A 22,255-nucleotide genomic window follows, 5' to 3' on the forward strand; every position below is an offset into this window, starting at 1 on the left:
TTCTGGTGTGCAATGTTCTATAGCATCATTTTGAAGGTAGGAGTTGAAACAGTTTATGTCCAGGATGTGAGGGGTCTGTAAATACTTTCACAGCCCTCTTTTTGACTTGTGAGGTATACAGGTCCTCAAGGCAGGTTGGTAGCAATGTTTTTTTTCTGCAGACCTAATTACTTTCTGAAGTCTGTGTCTGTCTTGTTGGGTTGCAGAACCAAACCAGACAGTTATAGAGGTGCAGATGACAGACTCAACCATTCCTCTATAGAACTGTATCAGTAACTCCTTGGGCAGTTGGAACTTTCTGAGTTGGCGCAGAAAGAACATTCTTTGTTGTGCTTTTTATGACTTTTTGATGTTAAGTGACCATTTTAGGTCTTGAGATATGATAGAATCTAGAAATTTGAAGATGTCTTCTGTTGATAATGTGTTGTCTGGTATTGTAAGAGGTGGTAGTATGGAAGGGTTTCTCCTAAAGTCTACCACCATTTCTACGGTTTTGAGTGTGTTCAATTCCAGACTGTTCCTGTTATACCACGAGGCAAATTGTCGTCTGTATGCAGATTCATCATTGTCTCAAATGAGACCAATCACTGTTGTATCATCTGCAAACTTCAGTATTTCAATAGATGGATTGTTTAAGATGTAGTCATTGGTATATAGGGAGAAGAGGAGAAAGCACACAGCCTTGGGAGACCCCTGTGCTAATTGTACAGGTTATCTGATGTGATTCTGCCTAGCTTCACCTACTGCTTCCTGTCTGTTAGAAACTTATGATCCACTTACAAGTGTGTTCAGGTACCGCTAATTGGTTTAATTTACTTAGAAGAATATCTGGACTGATGGTATTGAATGCTCAACTGAAGTCTACAAAAAGGACCCTTGCATAGGTATTTGGAGATTCAATGTGTTATAAGATGTAGTGCATATTAATAGCATCATCTGTCAATCTATTTGCTCGGTATGCAAATTGCATGGGATCTAACAGTGGATCCGTGATGGTTTTCAGGTAAGAGCAACTGGTCTGTAATCATTCAGTTCTCTGATGGAGGGCTTCTTTGGCATGGGATGATAGTAGGCTTAAAATAAAAGTATTATTCAAAAGCAACAAAAATAGAGCTGTTTCAGTCTGCTTTAGCAGTATTGGATAATGGCATTTCATCCAAAGGCTTTAAACAGAGACTTACAAAACTAGCTGACATTTTCCCCTTTGAGTAAGTTACATCAATTTCTATTTAGCATCAATTCTTGTCCTAAATTTTAGATATATTCGCTTTCAGAGAAGAAGTAGCCAACAAAAGGACCTCTTTGAATTGCTTGGAAAATGGACCAAAAAGTAATCTCTGTTAAAATTGAACAACCCTCTCTCAACAGAAGGGGAGGGATATGACATCATCCCTATCCTGTCCTCAACAGTCCTTTCAGCAGTTCCAGGAAGGTTCCACACCCATTTGCACTCTGATTCAGGTGAATCTATATTCTTAGGTGACTCAGATTAACTCAGATATAACCAATGAGTCTCAGAAAGCAAACACTAACAGCCAGATGATTGCAAAGAATACAAATCCTTCCATTCCCCAGAATTAAGTCAGATCTCAAGAAGCTTCTTGGATGAGAAGCCTTTTGAAAAGCACAAATGGGACAACTATGATCTGAATAATTGAGAATCTCCATAGACATACATGGGACTCTTTTCTCCAGAATAGGTGAGCCGAGAGAGAGAGAAAAAAACTTGCCCTGGTTTTAGTAAGCACTTCCACATCTATGGTGGACTCGAACTTGGATCTCTTCTATTTTACCACATCTTAATCACTGTCATTCTGGCTATTTTGTTGATGACTGTGTTAATTATATATTGCCTTCAGAAAGAATATCTAAATTATTGTCACCAGGGGAGTGGAAATTTATTGGTTTTGTACTTTATTTTTGTAAGCCACCCAGAACAACCATGTGTTGGCTAGCCATATACATTTTCTCAACTTCTTCCATAAATACTCAATTAATTCACTGAGATAGCTGGTGAAGACTGACTTTTTGAAGAATATTTCTAAAAAGGAATATTACAGGTACCTAAAAGTGGTCTTTTCAGGCGAAAGATACAAATCAAAGAGTTGTGTTTGAAAATACATTTTTAGAAAGAGGATTCTATATAATGAAACATTTAAACTTGCATTGTAACAAGAAGACCAAGTACCAGGCAGATAGGAGAGAGAAGAACAGGTATCTTCAAAATTTTACAGAAAGATGTAAACTTAATACAACAGAATTTATCTTTATGTAGTACCAGAAAGTAAACTAAATCTTGAATATGTTCATCTAATTCTGACTGTTTAACCTAACTTTCAAATAAGCTTTTCCATTTCTCCAGTCTCAAGCAATTTTCAAAAAATATAATACATTATTTTTAAAGCCATTCTCATTATTTCAATGAAAAGGGGCTGCCATTTTGGTTTCTAACTCTGTTGTTAGAAACCAAGGAGGAGATATGGATGGACATGGAATATACAACTAAAAAAAAACCATCCTGATTACTCCTAAGTTTTCCTATATAACAGTGAAACTTAGAAGAAACAAAGTTAGATTTAAAATATAAAAAAAAAAATAGGGATGAGGAGTCAATTAAATTGTCTTAAATCATTAAAAGAACAAATCTCAGAATAACATATATGTTGAATAACATAAGCATTTAGATAATAGTACTTACAACAAGATAGCAACTCCTTAAAATTAAGCTTTGGTTATTCATATATGTCTAGCTTTCAATTCCACTTTTGGTTATCATATATTCTCACTTATTATAACTTACTTGATACCAAAAATGAAAAGGCAGAAAGCCTTTGCCCATTCCTTTTGTCAAATACAAGTAGTTTTTGATCACAATTGGACCTGGCAGCTCAGTCATTAAGCAAAGCAGTCACTAAGTGAAATCACAACTGTGTTTAACATCTTGCTTTAGCTTTCCTTTGCTTTACAGACTTAAAGACCACGTGGATTGGTTGCAAAGTTATTTTTCATCACCACTGTAACTGCAAACAGTCACTAAATGAGACCAGCACTAAATGAGATCTGTATTCCAAACCGAGCACTTATACCAACCTAGAATTTATTTTGCAAAGCTTAATTATGCCTAATCACAAATAGCACTGACAGTTTCTTGTATCTTTCGTTTGAAATGTACATTTCTATTGGCCATGTTTTAGAAATTGAACAAAATGACATGTTATCCCTGATAACTTCCATGAATGGATAGTATATTTCTCTTTATGAAATGTTGTCAGATATTTTTCATTCTATTTCTCCTTATCCTTTCATTAACAATCAAATTCAAGTCTCAAATATTCAGTTCTTAAGTACATGCAAGGACAAGGATTCTGGTGACCTCTGCACACCATTTCAAAACTGAAAGTTCTAGACATTTACAGAGATGTTTCAAGGAAAACTTTATTTATAAATCACATTTATAGATTGCTCAACTCATAGCAATTCTAGGCAGCTATAAATGTGATTTATAAACAAAAGTTTTAGAGAACCCAAATTCTCATAAATAAAAGGAAAAGGAATATAGCTTGACCTTTAGTGTTTTGTGTGTCAGACTAACAGTCCATATCAAATTATCTCATTTCTGGAAAAAAACCCAATTAGCAATAGTTAAGCAATTATTTTCTACATAAAGGAAAATTGCAATCATATGCATGCATACACGGCAGCAAGGCTTGAAATTCTTGTAATGTTTTATTAGATAAAACTCCGCACAGGAATTTGTACAAAATGCCAAGGTTGGTTATGTTGACCTTGCTGTATCTTATTCGCATATAGATCTCATAGTCAGTTTGTGGTTCAATAAATTCTACAAAATCATCAATGGGTTAATTCAGTAACCAGTGCTGGAAACATAGTGGTTAAATAAACAAAATACTGGCCAGTGCTGAACTACCCCATGCCAAACTGGGGCCACAATTTTGCTTAGGAAAAATAGGCCACGCGACCTTTTTCTTGGAAACTTGACTGAGGCCCTTAGATTGGTGGGCCAGGGAAGAGAGGCCAACAACCAGGAGGGAAAAACGCTGCGGAATACTAAGAGTTACCTGCAGCCCGCAAGCTCGCGGTAGAAGTGGGCGGGGCGCTTTCGTCTCCGTACGCACCAGTTAATTAGATAGGGTCGCTGCGGGGGAGAAACAAGAAATGGGGCCCACTTTAGCTTAGACTTTTCAATTTCTCCTCGCAGCCCAGAAGCAGATGTAACTTCAACCAAAGTCCCCGGCAGCGCACGATGCCTTTCTTCCTCTTTCCTCCCTTCACTCCCTCAGACTCACCAGGAATCTCTGACTTCCATCATCTCACATGACTTTAACGTCTGTAAGTAATAACCTCCCACTTCAGTGGGGGAAATGGATATCTGTAGCGAGGCATGGCGGGATTCGTAGTCTTCTCACTGATTTTGCGAAGCCATAGAACCGAAACCCGCCCCGGCTATTCTCTTCTGGGGCAGTTCTATTCCCGGCATGCAATGGGAAGTTGCGGATGGGGGGTGCGGGGTGAGAGAAGAAGGAGAGAAGGGAATTGTAGTCCATCTTTGCTGGCCGGTTTGTCGGAATGCTACGGAGTTACCTCACGTGGTGAGATATGGTCTTTATTTCCCCCTCAGAGGAGTAAAAGCTGCTGGCCACGTACTCCGGTTTCTAGTTGTAAAATAGCCCTGTCTATTTGTTCATATTATATGCATGAATTGTACAGAAATGTAATAACAGTGCTGTCAGTGCATTGAACAAAAGAAAATGAAACCAATCAGATGAAGCACCAGCATGAACACGTGAAAAAGTCCCTCAACTACAATATACAATGATTGATCTAAAAAACATATGAATTGACCTGAAACGAGAAAAACCAATAAAAAATAATTCAAAGGCAATATAATTATTAAAAATTATATTTCTTGTATCTGTTTTTAAGGCTGATGACATGGATGCTTGAGAGATTGCAATTGTCCAAATATTGTTAGTCTATAAAGTATTGGCTTAAAATTGATTGTCAGTACAACTTTTAGATTAAACCAATTGTATATGGTTGGAATTAAAATGTTACAAAGATAAACTTTTACATGTTAGGGAAAACATTTCACAAATGAAGCAATATCAAATACTTTCTAATTGAGAAGGCATTTGAAGAAGAGCTTCTGTTGAAGATATTAAATTATAGAAAACTGCATATGGACAAACATCAATTTATTTAATGCAGGGGTGTCAAACTCGTGTCATCACTGCAGTGTCATGTGATGTATGGGGACTTTTCCCTCCCTTCCCTAAACAGGGCTGGCGCAGGGCCAGCATGCTATGCATCCAGCCCTCGGGCTCTGAGTTTGACACCCCTAATTTAATGTAATCTGTAGGCTTCATTTTAGAATTAAATCTTCCCAGATTGGTTTAAAACATATAAACAATATGCATCAACATTCTGTATGTATATTACATGTACACATATATGTCAGAATAATATAGTGTAATATATATGACATTCTGAGATTTATACTGAGACATGTCATATAAGATGTATATGTGTCATATAATACACATACCTACATGCATTCATACATGTATCCATACATGTCATGCTTTCATCACTGAGTCTTCAAAGGCTGATACTAATTACAGTAAGTAATCTAAGGTCAAAATAATTAAAGATGAGTTTTGTACAAAAATATAGTCATATTCCAATTTTTTTTTATTGGCCATTGTGATTGATCACACAAGGAAATTGTCTTGGTGCATGTGCTCTCAGTGTACATAAAAGAAAAGAGACATTCATCAAGACTCAAGAATCATCAGGTACAATACTTAATAATAGTCATGGGATACAATAAGCAATCAACTACCTGTTCATGAAAACTGTCTGTATTACCTATAGCTCAGTTATAATTGAGAACTACCTTTACATGTTTTCGTAAGTTAAGTATAATTTCTACCCACATAGTCACTGTATTTTTCACAAGCTGTAGTAGTTAACTAGAGTATACTGTACTTACTTTTGAGAGCAGTTAGTATTTTATTATTATTAACAGAGATAGAAATACAAGTTTCATGGGAATTTGATTTATGTTTAATATAGTTATTTATGTTTCAGAGGGAACAAAATATTCTACGAACTAGAAGAATAAAGACCTGTTATATGGATTCTGTAAAAGAATTTTACATAGGTAGAGTGTGGATACAATGTGAGAACAGAAGCTGTTTAAAATGGAGACTGTTACTGAAAGATGATGCAGGAAACATTGATTCTAATGCACCATGGTACTGCTATATGAATATTGATGCACAGTTTAATAAATGTTCTGTTGCTGAAGAATATTTTCCCAAGGAGTCTCAATTTCAAAAACATGGATTAAAATATATTTATTCTAAGTTTCCATTAGGAAGCTTGGTTCTGGCAAAAATGCAAACATGGCCAAGGTAAGATTTTAAGAAGTTAAGCATTAATTACAGATAATTTAGATTAATTGCAACTTTAAAAAACGATATGATATACAAATGTTCTTTAACCTTAGCAGACCATAATTATTTTCTTTTTTTTAAATATATTTTTATTACGTTTCCGTTATTAAAACATAAAAACATTATGATTTCAACAGCATTTTTTACATCTATACAGATTTTTATCTTGTATAGCTTAAGACATTGTATTTAGATTAATATTGAATAATGAGTTTTTCTATAATTGTTATTCTTATATTGTTTTATATTTTACGTATTTACATTTTACTTTCTTAAGGCTTCTTACAGGTTGATTTCTTGTCTTATTTCTTGTTTCTGTTTGCTACCCAATCATACCATTTATTCCAGATTAAAAAATATTTAGAGTCTTCTCTTTCCTTCACTTTCAGTGCTAACATGTTCATTTCATCACTTTCCATTATTTTTTGTAATATTAATTCTTCATTGGGAATATTAGGAATTTTCCATACTTGTGCAAAAGCTATTCTGACGGCTGTTGTGATATGTAGCAATAGATATTTTACTTCTTTTGGGATTCGATCTTTGATAATTCCTAGAAGAAAGGTTTCCAGTCTGAGCTCAATCTGGTGACCGGTGAGCTCTTGTACCCAGTTTTAATTTGGATCCAGAATGTCCTGGTCTCAGGGCATAGCCACCACATATGGTAAAATGTATCGTCAACTTTTTTACATTTCCAACATTTTGGCCTTATGTTGGAATATATTTTTGCTAATCTCGTTGGGCCAAATACCATCTGTAAAACATTTTATACAGATTTTCTTTGTATGCTGAAGATATAGTTAGCTTATAATTTACGTTCCATATTTTCTCTTATTCCCCTAATTCTATGTTATATCCAAAATTCTGCATCCAAGCTATCATTGTACCTTTCACTGTTTCCTCTTTAAAATCTAATAAATATATATTTTTGTTAAAAAAAATTGTTCCAGTCCCAGTAAAATTTTGTCCAATTGTTTTTGCCCATTATCAAATCCAAAATCTTCCAAATCTTTTTTATATTTATTTTGGATTTGCAAATATGGCCACCAATCAATTATAATTCCGTTTTCCTTTAGTTCTTGATTTGATTTTAATTTATCTTGACTATCTAATAATTCCTCATAACTTACCATTTTCCTTAAATCTAATCTATTTGGGTGGATCATGCCCTCCATGGTTGACAGCCAACGTGGTATTTCTATATGATGTTTATTTTTAATTTTCCTCCATGTTCTAATGAATGGATCTCTTATTAAATTATGATTGAAGTAAGTATGTATATTACGTTTTTTTCTCCCACAAAAATGCATGCCAACCTATCTGGAGGACATGGCCTTCTAGTGTTAGAATTCTCTTGTCTTTTAACTTGACCCAGTCCTTAACCCAATTCAGCACCGCTGCTTGAGAGTAGAGTTCCCATTCTGGTAGTCCAAGACCACCTCTGCTCCTATTATCTTGTAAAAGTTTCATTTTAATATGTGGCTTCCTGCCCAACCAGACAAATTTGGACGTCATTTTATTTAATTCTGTCAAAAAAGGTTTTCCTAATTTAATCAGGATCATTTGAAATAAATATATTAATTTCAGTAAGGTATTAATTTTCAATACCGCTATTCTTCCCAATAAAGACAGTTTGAGTTTTGCCCATCGTTCCAGTACTTTTCTAATTTACTTTACCAATTTAGTATAATTATCCTCTTTTATTGACGAACATCTGGGAGATAGCCAAATTCCCAAATATTTCACCTTTTTTGCTATCTGCAGTCCCATATTATTTTCCAATTCTGTTTTCTGCTTTATAGTACAGTTTTTAACTATCTTCTTAGTTTTATTTTTGTTTAATTTGAGTCTTGCCACTTCCCTGAATTTTTCTATTTGTTGTAACAATATTTGTCCCATGTTCATTGGGTCTTCCACTATAAATGCCAGATCATCCGCAAATACCTGAACTGTATACCGTTCGTTTCTAATTTTAATCCCTTGTATCTCTGGGTTTTGCCTGGTTGCGCTAGGAGCACTTCTAGGGACAAGATAAATAGCAGAGGTGACAATGGACACCCTTGTCTCAATCGTTTCGCAATTTCAAAATCATCCGTGCAATCTCCATTTCTCAGTACACTTACTTTTTGATTTGAATATATTTCTTGTAGTGTTTTTTCTATGTTGGTTCCAAAATTCAATTTTTTAGTTTGGTACAGCATAAATTGCCAATTAAGATTATCAAATGCCTTTTGCGCATCCCAAAAAATTAGAGCTGCCTGTTTTTCTGAATGTGCTTCATAATATTCAATTGAATTTAATACTGTTCTAATGTTATTTTTAATTTGTCTGTTTGGCAAGTAACCGTTCTGGTCTGGATGTATAATTTCACTCAAAATCGCTTTCATTTTTCTGCCAATATTGTCATAAATATCTTATAATCTGTATTTAGTAATGAGATTGGCCTATAATTTGAAATTGTTGATCATTGCCATCTTTTGAGATTAGGGAAATGTATACCTCAGACCAGGACCTCGGGAGTCTCGCTTCTAATAAAGCCTCATTATATAAATCTAGTAGTATTGGTTTGAATATTTTGTGCACATTTTTATATAATTCACCAGGTAGACCGTCGGGCCTGGGGTTTTATTATTATTTTGTTTTTGTATTGCCTTTTGCAGCTCTACCAATGTTATTTCTTTCTTGAGTATTTCTCTTTTTTCGTCAGAGAGTGGGCTCAGATCATTTTCCTCTAGATAGTATATAATATTTTCTTCCATAACTTCTTCTTGTTTATAAAGTTCACCAAAACAGCTTTGCACAATTTTCTTTTTCTCCTCCATTTAATAACATATATTCCCTTCCTCATCTTTAAGTTGCTGAATTAACCTTTTTTCTTTCTCTATCTTTAATTTATGAGATAACCACCTGCCAGGCTTATTTGCTGATTCAAAAAAGTTCTGTTTGACAAATTTTAAATTGCATGCATTTTCCTCTGTAAATATCAAATTTAATTTATGCCTAGCCATCCCTATTTCTTTCTTTGTTTCAATATTTTTTGGATCTTTTTGGAATTCACATTCATATTTTTAATCCTTTCGTAATTCATTCTGTTTCTTCCATTTTTCTTTGTTTTTCTTGGCTGTACAAGCTATTGATATAGCTCTCACATAGGCCTTTGTAGTGTCCCATAAATTTTGTAAATTGGTGTGTTGTTAAAAAATATTTCTAATTCATCCTTAATTCTCTGGCTGTATTCTGTTTCTTTTATTATTTGTGAGTTTAATACCCATCTCCTTTTTCTTTTCCTCTGTCCTCTCCAAGTAATTTTCACCGGGTTATAGCCAGCCCATATATTGGGCATTATTTCTACTGCAGTGATATCTTTCTCAATTGCCCCATTCACCCACACCATGTCAATTCTCGACCAAGATTTTTGTGGACTAGAATAAAATGTATAATCCTCATTTGGGTTTCTCTTCTGCCATATATCTTCCAAATTAGTTTCTTTTATTAGGTCAAAAAAGGTTTTTGGTAGAGTTTTCTTTTTTTTCTTTCTAATTTGTTCCACACTAATATAGACCTTTTCTATATCTACAATGGCATTAGAGTCCCCTATTAAGCAAATATTTTCTTGACCCATACTAATTATTTTATCATATAATCTCTTATAGAACTCCTTTTGATTATCATTAGGGGCATATATCCCCACCAATAATATTTGTTTTTGATACATATTAATTTGTACCATTAGAATTCTACCTTATTCATCTGCGTAAATTTGTTTTACATTTATCCCTTTTTTAACATAAATTACTACCCCCCCCTTTTTTTTTTTGATCTGCCAATGCTGTAAATAGTACACCTAATTTGGGGCAGTCTAGATATTTTCTATGTTGTTTTTGGATATGTACTTCTTGTAAACATATAATATGTACTTCTTGTAAACATATAACATATTTTGTTTTGTTGATTCGTTCAATATTTGTTTTCTCTTAATCTGGGGGTTCAATCCATTGATGTTTATTGAGAGTAATTTAATTTCTTCTTCCATTATTGATTATAGATCTGTCTCAATCTTCTGTTGACTCTTGCTTCTCTTTGTGGTCTTGTTCTTAGTCCTTCTCTTCTTGATTGTTCTCTCTCTTCTTTACCTTTCTCTTCTTGTTCCGTTTCCCATGTCTCCTGTTGTTGGTCTTCTTGTTGGTCCTCCTGACTCTTACGTTCCAGCTCTTTCTTACTACTCCCTTCTTCTTCTATTTCTACCAGCTGGTCATAGAATTCTAGCACCTTGTCGATGTTATCAATTTTTATTCTTCTTTCTTGCCACATCACCAGCATTCCTTCTGGCACCAGCCATCGGAACCAAATATTTTGTATGTTCAGAAGTGCCGCCAGAGATCTATAATCCTTCCTTAACTTTCTCGCCCACCTCAGGATCTGTTTTAAGGTCATGATTTCCTTTTCTTTATAAACCACCGGCTCATCCTTTGTAATTTTATATACAATACCTCTCACATTTTTCCTGGTGAACCTAATGTGGACCTCCCTCGGCAGTGTATTTTGCCTCACGTAATTTGTGTAGATTCGAAAAACCTCATCAAGTTCTTTTACAGTCTCTTGTTGGTCCCTCTGCAATGCTTCTGCTATTAATTGAGACATTATGGTTCCTAGATCTTCATCCTTAGATTCTGGAACATTCTGGAACCACAAATAAAATGCTGTGTGTTCCATTTCCAAATGGATTATCGAGTTTTCCAAGTCTCTATTCATCTCTGTTACTTTTCTGTCCATCCCTTCCAGTCTCTTATCTGTTTGTTCCGCCCTAATTTCTATATTTATTATTTTCTATTTAGCTTCCATTACAGTTCTCCAACAATCTGAAAGTATAAACTGTGGTGGCACAGTGATTAGAATGCAGTATTGCAGACTAACTCTCTGCTCACTATCAGGAGTTCAATTCTGACTAGCTCAAGGTTGCCTCAGCCTTCCATCCTTCTGAAGTTGGTAAAACGAGGATTCAGATTGTTGGGGACAATATGCTGACTTTGCAAACCACTTAGAGAGGGCTATAAAGCACTATGAAATGGTATATGATGATGATGATGATGATGATGATGATGATGATGATCATCCATCGTGTTCGAAGAGGACCTTGACATCTAACAGGTCCAGGTGTGTCTGCAGGTGGCTGTTAAGGCCTATAGAGGCACAGAATGTTCTGCCACATGTCAGGCAGATGTGTGGACACCATTGTTACAGCATTTGCAGCTCTGGCTTTGCAGAGTGCTCGCTTCTCTTGTGCTATGGTTTTTCTTCTGTTTTCAAATGTCTGATAGCCTTGGTGGATCAATGTGCGCCATGTCAATCGATCTTGTACCAGGGTTTCCCAGGAGGTGGGGTCGATATCCAGAGACTTGAAGGAGGCTTTCAATGTGTCTTTATATCTCTTCCCTTGTCCTCCGTGCAATCACTTTCCTTGAGACAGCTCACCATAGAGGAGCTGTTTAGGGGTGCGATGGTCTGGTATCCTTGCAGCTGGGCCTGCCCAGCATGTCTGGGCTTTCATCAGCAGGATGTGAACTGATGGCAGGCCTGCTCTGAAGAGGACTTCTGTATCTGGCACCTTGTCCTACCACCAGATCCTCAGACATCTATGGAGGCAGGTCATGTGGAACTGGTTCAATTGCCTAGTGTGCCTCCTATATACTGTCCAAGTCTCACTGACATACATCAGGGTAGTTAGCACTATTGCTCAATAGACTTTGAGCTTTGTAGCAAGACTTATTCCATGGAGGTTCCACACGTTGGTCAGTACTGTGCCATATGCAGAGCTTGCCTTGGTGATTCTGCAGTTGACCTCAATGTCAATTGTCACTGTGCAGAAAAGGTATGTAAATTGGTCCACTGCTTGCAGTTTTTGTCCCTTCTTTGTGATGGTGGGCTCTTGGTGTTGGGCATTTGGACCTGGCTAGTGTATTACTTTGGTCTTCATTGTGTTAATGAGGAGGCCGAAGTTGTCGTATGCTGCAGCGAATGTATTTATTATTTATTTTATGTACTTATTTAGCTGATTTGTCAATCGCTTACAAGATAATAGATATAAGAATAAATATGAATACAGAAAATAGGTATGAATAAATGGGGACAATAGGACAGGGACGGTAGGCACAATTATGCACATGCACGCTCCTTACAGACTCTTAGGAATGGGGTGAGGTCAATAGTAGATAGTTTAAGGTTAAAGGAGTGGGGGTTTGAGGATGTAACAACAGAGTCAGGTAGTGCATTCCAGGCATTGACCACTCTGTTGCTGAAGTCATATTTTCTGCAATCAAGTTTGGAATGGTTTACATTGAGTTTGTATCTGTTGTGTGCTCTTGTATTGTTGCAGTTGAAGATGAAGTGGTCGTTGATTGGTAGGACATTGTATCAGATAATTTTGTGTACTACGCTTAGATCCAATCATAGGTGGCATAGTTCTAGGTTGTCCAAGCCCAACATTTCAAGGCTGGTGGTATAGGGCAGAAGAGTGTAGTGCTCTTCTCGTTAAATACGTCTGGACTTGCTCAATTGTATTAATGTACGATATACAGTGTGGATTCCAGATACATGATCTGTATTTGAGTATTGGTCTAGTAAAGATTTTGTATGCCCTAGTTAGTAATTCAATATTACCAGAGGAGAAGCTTCATAAGATTAGATTTACAACTCTTCGTGCCTTTTTGTCAATGCTGTTACAGTGAGGTCTGGTGTTACTTGATATGAGTCATTTGATATGAGTACTCCAAGATCCTTGATAGAGTGAGGGTTGTCAATGAGGTCATATCTGCCTACCTTTTATTTGGTGTACTGATTTTTTTTAATCAATGTGTAGGACAGAGCATTTGTTGGTCAAGATTTGGAATTGCTAATTGACCATTCAGACACATATTCAGACCATTCAGATACATTTGTCCACACTGGCTTGCATTTCCTGATCTGATCTAGCATTCAGGGCACAGTCATCAGCAAAAAGAAGGTCATGTAGCACACTCTCCTTTATCTTGGTGACAGCCTGGAGTCTTTTAAGTGGTATATACTCCAAAGTGGTATATAAGTCTAAGTGCTATTGCTATTACTATAAACCAAAACATGCCAGAACCATATATTTATGAAGAAAAATTGTGGTTAATAAAAGAAAATATTTTTGATAACTTAAACATTGCCTCTTAAATTTGTGGAAGAAACATGGAAAATATAGGAAATATAATTATAACATTTTGGGATTTCTGTCAAGAAGTGAAATTAACAGGACAATCTTAATATGCAAATTCATAGGGTGAATGTAATTCAAAGAGTCCATCACGGGGGGGAGTCTGCCTATCGAGATAAGGTAGACCTGTTACTTTTGTGGTTGGATACAATAATTTGGTCCTCAACACCAATAAGACCAAGGAGCTTATAGTAGATTATAGAAGTAACAGATCAGACATCCAGCCCTTGCTTATCAATGGAGACCGAGTGGAGCAAGTGGCCCGTTTTAAGTTTCTGGGTGTTACCCTAAAAGGGGACCTGACCTGGGGTGCCCACATTGCAGCCCTGGTCAAAAGGGCCCACCAGAGATTATATTACCTGAGACCTCATAAAATAACAACTGAATGAAAAACTGCTGGTAACCTTCTACCGCTGCACCATAGAGAACCTTTTAACATACTGCACCTCTGTATGGTTTGCCAATTGCACAGTGGCAGATAGGAAAGCACTCCAGAGGGTTAACGTCATTGTCCAGAAGATTATTGGTTGCCCTCTCCCCGCTTTGGAAGAGCTTTATAGCTCCTGCTGCCTTAAGAAAGCTTAAAACATTCTCAAAGATCCATCTCATCCTGGGACCCCTTTTTTTGAACTATTACCATCTGGCAGATGGTACAGAATAATAAAAACAAGGACAAATAGGCTGAAAAACAGCTTCTATCCCAGGGCAGTAGCTCTTTTGAATTTTACTGTATAGTGCAGTGTTGTGTGGTGTTGGGAGTTTTCAGTTCAATGTGTGAAGGCTGAAGGATGTGTGTTTGTGTTTATTTTCATGGTCATGGTCATGATATACACTGAAGATAGTATTTGATTTCGTTGTACAAGGTGCAATGACAATAAAGTAAAGTAAGTAAAAGTCAACTAGAAGTCCTTGGCAAGCCCATGAAATTGGAGCACAAGATAGAAGAGGTGGGCTAGCATGTCTGTGGATCCCCTGAATCCAGTAATTAGACTTCCCAGTTGGTTTCAGTAGGAAAGTGTATGTTTGAAACAATAACAACTTTATATTTTGAAAAACTACTCCTCTTCAATTCTTACCAAGATTTTATAAGTATAAGATCTTTAACTTCTTATTACCTTATGTCTGCTTTTTTCCTGTAACTTACAATTGCTGTACTGGTTATTCAATAAGTCTTTTGCTGATATGTCTCCAAACATATTTCTTCCTAGATATAACATACACCTATGCATTTTATTTTTATCTGGACTTATTTTTAAAAACATTTTATTTTAAGATGGCCTGGCATTCTTTCTCCTGATCCTATTGATGGACAGTATGTGAAATATGATTTTAATGGACATGTTGAAAGTCATCATGTAGAGTTTCTGGGAAATCCCCATTCCAGGAGTTGGACTTCCATAAAATACATTGATCCTTATCCCAGTTCATTTAAGGTAGGTTAAAAAAAAAACCTCCAGATAAACCATTACATTAAATTATTTAAATTCATAGGTTGCCTCTTATAGTCAGGTAAAATACAGATTTTTTTAAAAAGCCACACTATTGATATACCAATACATGATGAAACTATGAAATGGTTTGTGTCATTTACTAAAAATGTATAATAAATTAATGCTAATAGTTTGGGTTCCAAGGAATCTTGACTGACCATTCAATAAATTACAGGTATTCTTCATGTGCTAGATAAATAATTTTTAGGATAATCCAAAACATATTAGAGTCCTACATGAAAGAATTGTGCTATATATTCAGGCTCGTTTTAGAAAATAATATTATTTCTGATGCATATTGCATAATTAAGAAATGATACTAAAAAAGTCAATATATGCTTCATTGATTAAAGAATGGTCTTCAATTATACTGCAAGTAGTATGATATGCTTAGAAAAAATAGGCAACTCAGAACGTCTCATTGTCCACATGAAAAATTTATACACAGGATAAGAAACCACAAGTTGGAAGGAACATGATGAAATAGGTTGGCTGAAGGTTGTGAAAAGAATGAGAATTGATCCTTATTCAATTTATATGCTTAATATATATTGAGTAGGAAGCTCCATTGGAAGTTATAGCAGTTGTCTGATTATGGCAAGAGAATTGCTAGGCCCAACAACCCCAAAAGACATGTGGAATTACTTCTGAAAAGTTTTCTTTACTGTTCTTTATCTGTAGACAGAAATTTTGCCAAAGTAAAGCAACTATTTGTATCACCATATTGTAGATAAAATCTGAGAACTGCTATGGAGGATCCTTATTAACTCTCTTTCTTCCAACCAAACTATTTAAGCTTTGCTGCCCTTTTGCCCTCGGGATTTCATCCCCTTCCTCCTGGGAATCCAGACTACATTCCACCAAAAGAATAGTGTTAACTTCCTCCAAAGCCAAACCACTATGACATTGCCCCAGGACAAAACCAGATTTAGTGAGTTATTTCTTTTGTAGGTTGGACCATTAATAAATTAGATCAGATCCACAATGGTCATGGTGGCCATTAATTTCAAGCCACTTCTGAGCCCAGGTCCAATGAAACCAGCTTGAAGTCTCTTAGAACCATAAGTCTGGAAAACTTCATCAACAAATTTATTTATTTACTGGTTTTCTGAACTATTGGGAACGGTAATAAACTGGTAGAATCCCATCCCTGAATTGTGCCCTGTGAGGGACCCACCTCCAGCACTCGTCTACCTCTCCCCTTGCCTCTTAGCACCTCCCTCCGCCCCCTTGCCTCTTAGCTCCCCCCTAAGTGATCCCACTGCCCCCCAGGAGGCAGTACTGCCCACTTTGGGAAACACTGCAATAGACTATGGCCTATGGCCAATTGCACAAAGGGAATTTCACATTCAGTTATGAATTACAGTATGTCTGGCACAGTATCCCTAAAGGCCACCAGAGACTCATTGTAATTGCATGTAGGAATTACAAGGGAGACAGGTGAAAGAGCCATAGACTAAACAACAGTCAGACAAGCAGCAGTGAGAATGTGGGATAAAAATATCTCAGAAGAGACCCACCCTAGCAACTTGGACTGTAAGAGTGGAGAAGAGAGTTATATTTTCAGACTTGCAAGATTCTGTTAATGTCACTTACAATAAAGTTAGAGCAAGTACTTCTGGGTGTGCTTCTTTTCTGGACCTTCCACATTTGAAATTTATGAATTATCAAATGAAATGCACCACCTCTAAGTACTACATAATCATTAATTATCTCCCCTTTTAAATCCCATTAAACATTTAACTTTTTATTACCTAAAACATTAAAATTAATTATCCCTTTAAAACTACAAAGCATATATAAATCAGATTCTGCATGGTTTTTCCCCGTCTGAATTCCATAAGATTTGTTTACAATTTCAAAAAAGAAGACATATTAATCTACTCATTTGATCCTGAACCCTAATATTAATTCCATTTCAGCTCTCCTTCTATATCATTTCATTTATTTCAGTATATTTAGTACACATATTTCTTACAATTATTTCAATACATTTAATAAACATATTCATTAGTCATCCCATTAGTTATTGCAGTTATCTCTATACATTACAGGTTTACAGATAATCAGAGTTGGAAGGGATCTTGTAGATCATCTAGTCCAACCCCCGCCCAAGTGGGAGACCTTATACCATTTCTGACAAATGGCAGACCAATCTCTTCTTGAAAGTCTCAAGTGATGGTGCTCCCACAACTTCCGAGGGCAAGCTGTTCCATTGGTTGATTGTTCTCACTGTCAGAAAGTTTCTCCTTGTTTCCAGGTTAAATCTCTTCTTGTTCAGTTTCCATCCATTATTCCTTGTCTGGCCTATAGGAGCTTTAGAAAATAGCTTGACCCCCTCCTCCCTGTGGCAGACCCTCAAATATTGGAAGACCGCTATCATGTCTCCCCTGGTCCTTCTCTTTACTAGACTAGCCAAGCCCAGTTCCTGCAACCGTTCGTTGTATGTTTTAGCCTCCAGTCCCCTAATCATCCTGGTTGCTCTTCTCTGTACTTTTTCTAGAGTCTCAACATCTTTTTTATAATGTGGTGACCAAAACTGGATGCAGTACTCTAGGTGTGGTCTTACCAAGGCTTTATAGAGTGGTATTAGTACTTCCCTTGATCATGACTGTATCCCTCTGTTAATACAACTTAGGATTGCATTAGCTTTTTTGGCTGCTGCTGCACACTGCTGGCTCATATTTAGCTGGTTGTCCACTAAGACTCCAAGATTCCTCTCACAGTTACTGCTTTTGAGCCTGGTTTCATCCAGTCTATATGTGTACTTTTGGTTTTTCTTGCCTAAGTGTAGGACTTTACTTTTCTCTATATTGAATTTCATTTTATTAGATACGGCCCAGTGTTCTAGTCTGTCAAGATCCACCTGGATCTTGAGCCTATCTTCTTGGGTGTTAGCTATTCCTGCCAGCTTAGTATCATCTGCAAATTTGGTAAGTTCCCCTTCTATTCCCTCATCTAAGTCGTTAATGAAGATATTGAAGGGTACTGGGCCTAAGACGGAACCTTGTGGCACCCCACTGCTTACTTCCCTCCATGTAGACTTAGACCCATTAAGGGCTACTTGTTTAGTACAGTTTGCCAGCCAGTTGCGAATCCATCTAGTGGTGATGCTATCTATTCCACTTTTTTCTCTTACTAAGAAGTAGATTGTGGTCTACTTTATTGAATGCCTTGCTGAAATCTAAATATATTACGTCCACAGTATTTTGCTGGTCTACTAATTTAGTGTTGAAGAATGAAATAAGATTGGTTTGGCATGATCTGTGTTTAACAAACCTGTACTGATTGCTAGTTATTACTTTACTTGTTTCTAAATGTTGGCAGATCTGTTTTTTATTATCTTTTCCAGTATCTTCCTGGGTATTGATGTTAGGCTGATTGATATTAGGCTGATAGTTTCCTGGGTCTGTTTATTTTCCTTTTTTGAAGATGGGAACCACATCAGCTCTTTTCCAGTCTTCTGGTAGTTCCCTGGTGCTCCAGGATTTTTGAAAGATATGGTGCAGTGGTTCTGAGATGACCTCTGCCAGCTCCTTTAAAACTCTGAGATGTAATCCATCAGGCCCCGGTGATTTGTTTTCATCAAGATCAGACAGTTATTCTCTTACTATTTTTTTGCTTATTTTAACTTTTATTTCTGGTCTGTCTTTTACAGTTAGGTTTTTGGTGGGTTGAGCTATAGTTTCTTTTTGTGTGAAGACAGATGCAAAGAATGTGTTAAGCAGTTCTGCTTTCTCTCTGTTGCCTGTTACTTCCTTGCCATCTTCTCTCTTTAGTGGACCGACTGTTTCCTTGATTTTTTTCTTGTTATTTATATGTTGGAAGACTTTTGTTGCAAGTCTTTGTTGTTCTGAGCCTTTGCTATCCTGACTTAGTCTTTGCAGATTCTGGCTATCTGCTGATTTTCTGCCTTAGTTGTACATCCTTCTTTCCATTTTTTGTACTTGTCCCCTTTTTCTTTCAATTTGCCAGAGAGATCTTTGTGTAGCCATGCTGGTTTCTTCTTGGATTTCTTGTTTTTCTTTCTCAAAGAAAAGAGCTTAAATTCCAATATCAAAGAGTAACAGTTCTATTTCCCATCTTATCAGTCTATGTGTGTCTATTTCATGACTTTAAATTTGTTTATGCTACCCCCTCCCATCACCTTGCAGAATTCCTTTTTAAATATTAATCAGCCATTATCTCTGTGTCTTTTAATTAAGCAGTTTTTTTCCATTTTTTTTACAATTCCCATATTTCTTTGTTTCCAAATCCTGTTTCTTATCCCTTCTTTCCCCTTCCATTTTCCCCTTTATTCTTTCTCTCCAGTTTTTATCCCCCTCTCTATTTATAGCTTCCTTCCGCCCTTCAACTTTCTGCTGATTCTTTTTATCTTTTTTAATTTTCCGGATATTCCCCTCTTTATTTAACTTCTTACATCTATTCTTATTTCCACTCTTTTCCTCCTTCTTTCCAGAATTCTTTGTTCTTGGTGGTAATTAAAAATGGCCTCTTCTGTAGTCTGCTCCACCTCCTCTTCTGTCTTTTGTCTTTGTTGCTCGTGTTCTGCAATCACGTTTTCCATAAATTTTAAAGCAGAGCCCAACAATTCACCTCGCTCTTGTAGTGTTCCTTTTATGTTTCTAAGTTCCATTTTTAATTCCAGAAGACGTATCACCATTTTACACCTTTCTGGTTAACAATTTAATCCAAATAGTGTCTATAAGGTTATTTGACAACAGTCAGCTTTTGTTTTATTCCTCTCAGGTTTTAGTCCTCAGCTAATCCAATACCAGATCCATGCCAGAATCAACAGTTAGTCCAAGGGCAGAATCTTCCTGTTTCTTTCTTTGTTTCAATGTTTCCGTTTTTCAAAGTTCTTGTTTTATTGTTTCAATTTTCCTTACAATTTTTAAATAACAATATTTTAGAAAAGCAAACAAGTTAGATTTAACCATTAGATGGCATTCTTTGTTATAACAGATCTTCACCCCCTTTTTCATAGATTCAGAGCTTTTTAAACCACAATTCCATAGTCTTTCAAGAAAAAAAATATCAAATCCAATTGGTATTAAATTTCCTTTGACAATCTCTAGTTCAGCTTAGTTAATGCCTATATAGAATCAGAGTATACTTATCCAAATTAATTAGATGTTTTCTTCTTCCAGCTTCTACCTTTCACGGTTCAAAGCCCCGCCACTGTCAAAAACAATTCACACCTGTTTTTTTCTCCTTTCTCTTTGTCGCTTTAAATCCTTTCTTAAAAATTCTTTAAAAATTAATTCTGGGGTACTTTCTATTTAATTATGTCCCATTCTTCCTGCTGTCTGCTTCTTTCTCTCTCCTGCACAATCTTATTCCAGCTTAATCTTCCCCTTCAGGTTGGCCATTTTAGACCACTGCTTCAGATATCTTCAGGAGGCAGCAATTGCCAAGCCAGGGAGGGGATTTGCTACTCCCCTCTACCCAGCTGATGATCTCTCCTTCCTCCGCCGCCCCATGAGGTGCCTTCTGCCCCAAATCTAACCGATCGGGGCTCTCTGACAAAGAAGTATGGTCCAAAGCCACAGACAATCACAGTCAGCTGTCCGTCTTCGGGGAAGTTCAAAACCAGAAGCTCCCATTTTCTTGTTATGTAACATTGCAAGACTACTCTTTCCTTTTATCAAATTCAAGGCCAATAATAGATTATAGAATTGATTTCTCAGCCACTTTTCATGTTATGAGGGCTATCCACAAAATAGATTATGTTTTCGTCTGTAGCAAGAAGGGGTGGTTTTTGCATGACAATGCCCGACCACACACAGCAAATCGCACTCAAGAAGTCCTGAATGCTTTCAAGTGGGAGATTTTTCCTCATCCACCCTACAACCCCAATCTTGCACCAAGCGACTACCAGTTGTTTCCGAGGATGAAGACCTGGCTTGGAACAAAATTTTTGAGCTTAACTTTCCTCTACGCTTGTTCTGAATTGCTTTTCTTAGTTTTTCAATTTTTCAATTAAAATTTCAATCGGTTTATGGTTTTTTGCCAACAAAAACCTTATCACTGATCGCACCTCACAACTCATGGGATTTTCAATTGCAGCACACATTTCAAACATTTGCTGTGAAATAACGGGCAACGATACAAACCTTCCACTAGCACGACTAGATGCAGACTGAGCGGGGGACGCACAGACCAAAGATGGCCGAGCTAGCTACGCCCCTTCTTGCTACAGACGAAAACGTAATCTATTTTGTGGATAGCCCTCGTATTAATGGAAATACAGAAAAATATTGAAATTGATTTACAAAATATATTTTTATTTATTGTCTCTTCCAAATCTTATTCAATTTTCAGAATGTATGGGGAAAAAATAAATGGTTTAGCTTCAACTATACCAGCTTAATTGAACTCTACTGGCCACTAGTCATGAATATAATCAATATCAGGAGAATCTTTAAATAAGAAATAGCCAACTTTTCCATTTTAGAAATATGAACTGTCTTGAAATGGCAATTATCTAACCACAGAAACAACAGGTACACGCTGATCACAATCAAATGTTATCTTGTATATTTTCTTCTTTAAATTCTACCTGCTCTACTATTGTTCCCAATCTCTTTCCTGAGGTTGCTGCCTCATTCTATTTATTTCTGATAAACCCCAGTCTTTTTAAACTCACATATTCAGTAAACATTAACAAGTATAATTCAGATTTGCTAAGCTAAGCGCTCCCCCCCCCATTATTTGTCATTGTGCCTGAAAATAATGAAAATTGCTATCCAACATAATAAAAAAATAAAAACATGGATAGGTATATACAATCTTTTAATGTAATTTTATTAAATATTATGATAAAAAAATAAAAAATATGCAAACTAAAAAAAAAAAAATCAAACCTATGGGGAAAATAGTGCAAAAAAGAAAGAATAAGAATGTAGTTACTTTACTTTATTGATTAGCCCATGGGCCATATCCAGTGCACAAATTATTACTAACATCCAATAAAAACAATTTAAAATGGAATTGGAATAAAATATAATTTTGAATTAAATTGGAATAAACACAATTTAAAATGAAACTAA

At 36.2% G+C, this 22,255-nt stretch overlaps 2 protein-coding genes across 3 annotated transcripts in view; one reads left to right on the forward strand and one right to left on the reverse strand.

The window, feature by feature from the left end:
- AZI2 (5-azacytidine induced 2) overlaps window positions 1-4,356 on the reverse strand; it is a 41,360-nt gene extending 37,004 nt beyond the window's left edge. The window contains exons 1-2 of one of the 2 annotated variants that reach the window (XM_026708263.2): window positions 4,308-4,356; window positions 4,080-4,156 (exon numbers count right to left, since the gene is read on the reverse strand). The gene's annotated coding sequence lies outside the window, so the exon portion shown is untranslated. The remainder of the gene's footprint in view (window positions 1-4,079; window positions 4,157-4,307) is intronic. The other variant, XM_087915680.1, reaches the window with a different exon arrangement.
- Window positions 4,357-4,461: 105 nt separating this feature from the next.
- ZCWPW2 (zinc finger CW-type and PWWP domain containing 2) overlaps window positions 4,462-22,255 on the forward strand; it is a 45,401-nt gene continuing 27,607 nt past the window's right edge. Inside the window, exons 1-3 of the mRNA XM_087917154.1 lie at window positions 4,462-4,610; window positions 6,112-6,437; window positions 14,987-15,146. Of these exons, the coding sequence (XP_087773280.1) occupies window positions 4,497-4,610; window positions 6,112-6,437; window positions 14,987-15,146 (600 nt within the window). The 5' untranslated portion in view covers window positions 4,462-4,496. The remainder of the gene's footprint in view (window positions 4,611-6,111; window positions 6,438-14,986; window positions 15,147-22,255) is intronic.

This window comes from Pseudonaja textilis, chromosome Z (genome assembly GCF_049901715.1).
Source record: "Pseudonaja textilis isolate UNSWEBS1 chromosome Z, rPseTex1.2, whole genome shotgun sequence".
In the NCBI taxonomy this organism is placed as follows: Eukaryota; Metazoa; Chordata; class Lepidosauria; order Squamata; family Elapidae; genus Pseudonaja; species Pseudonaja textilis.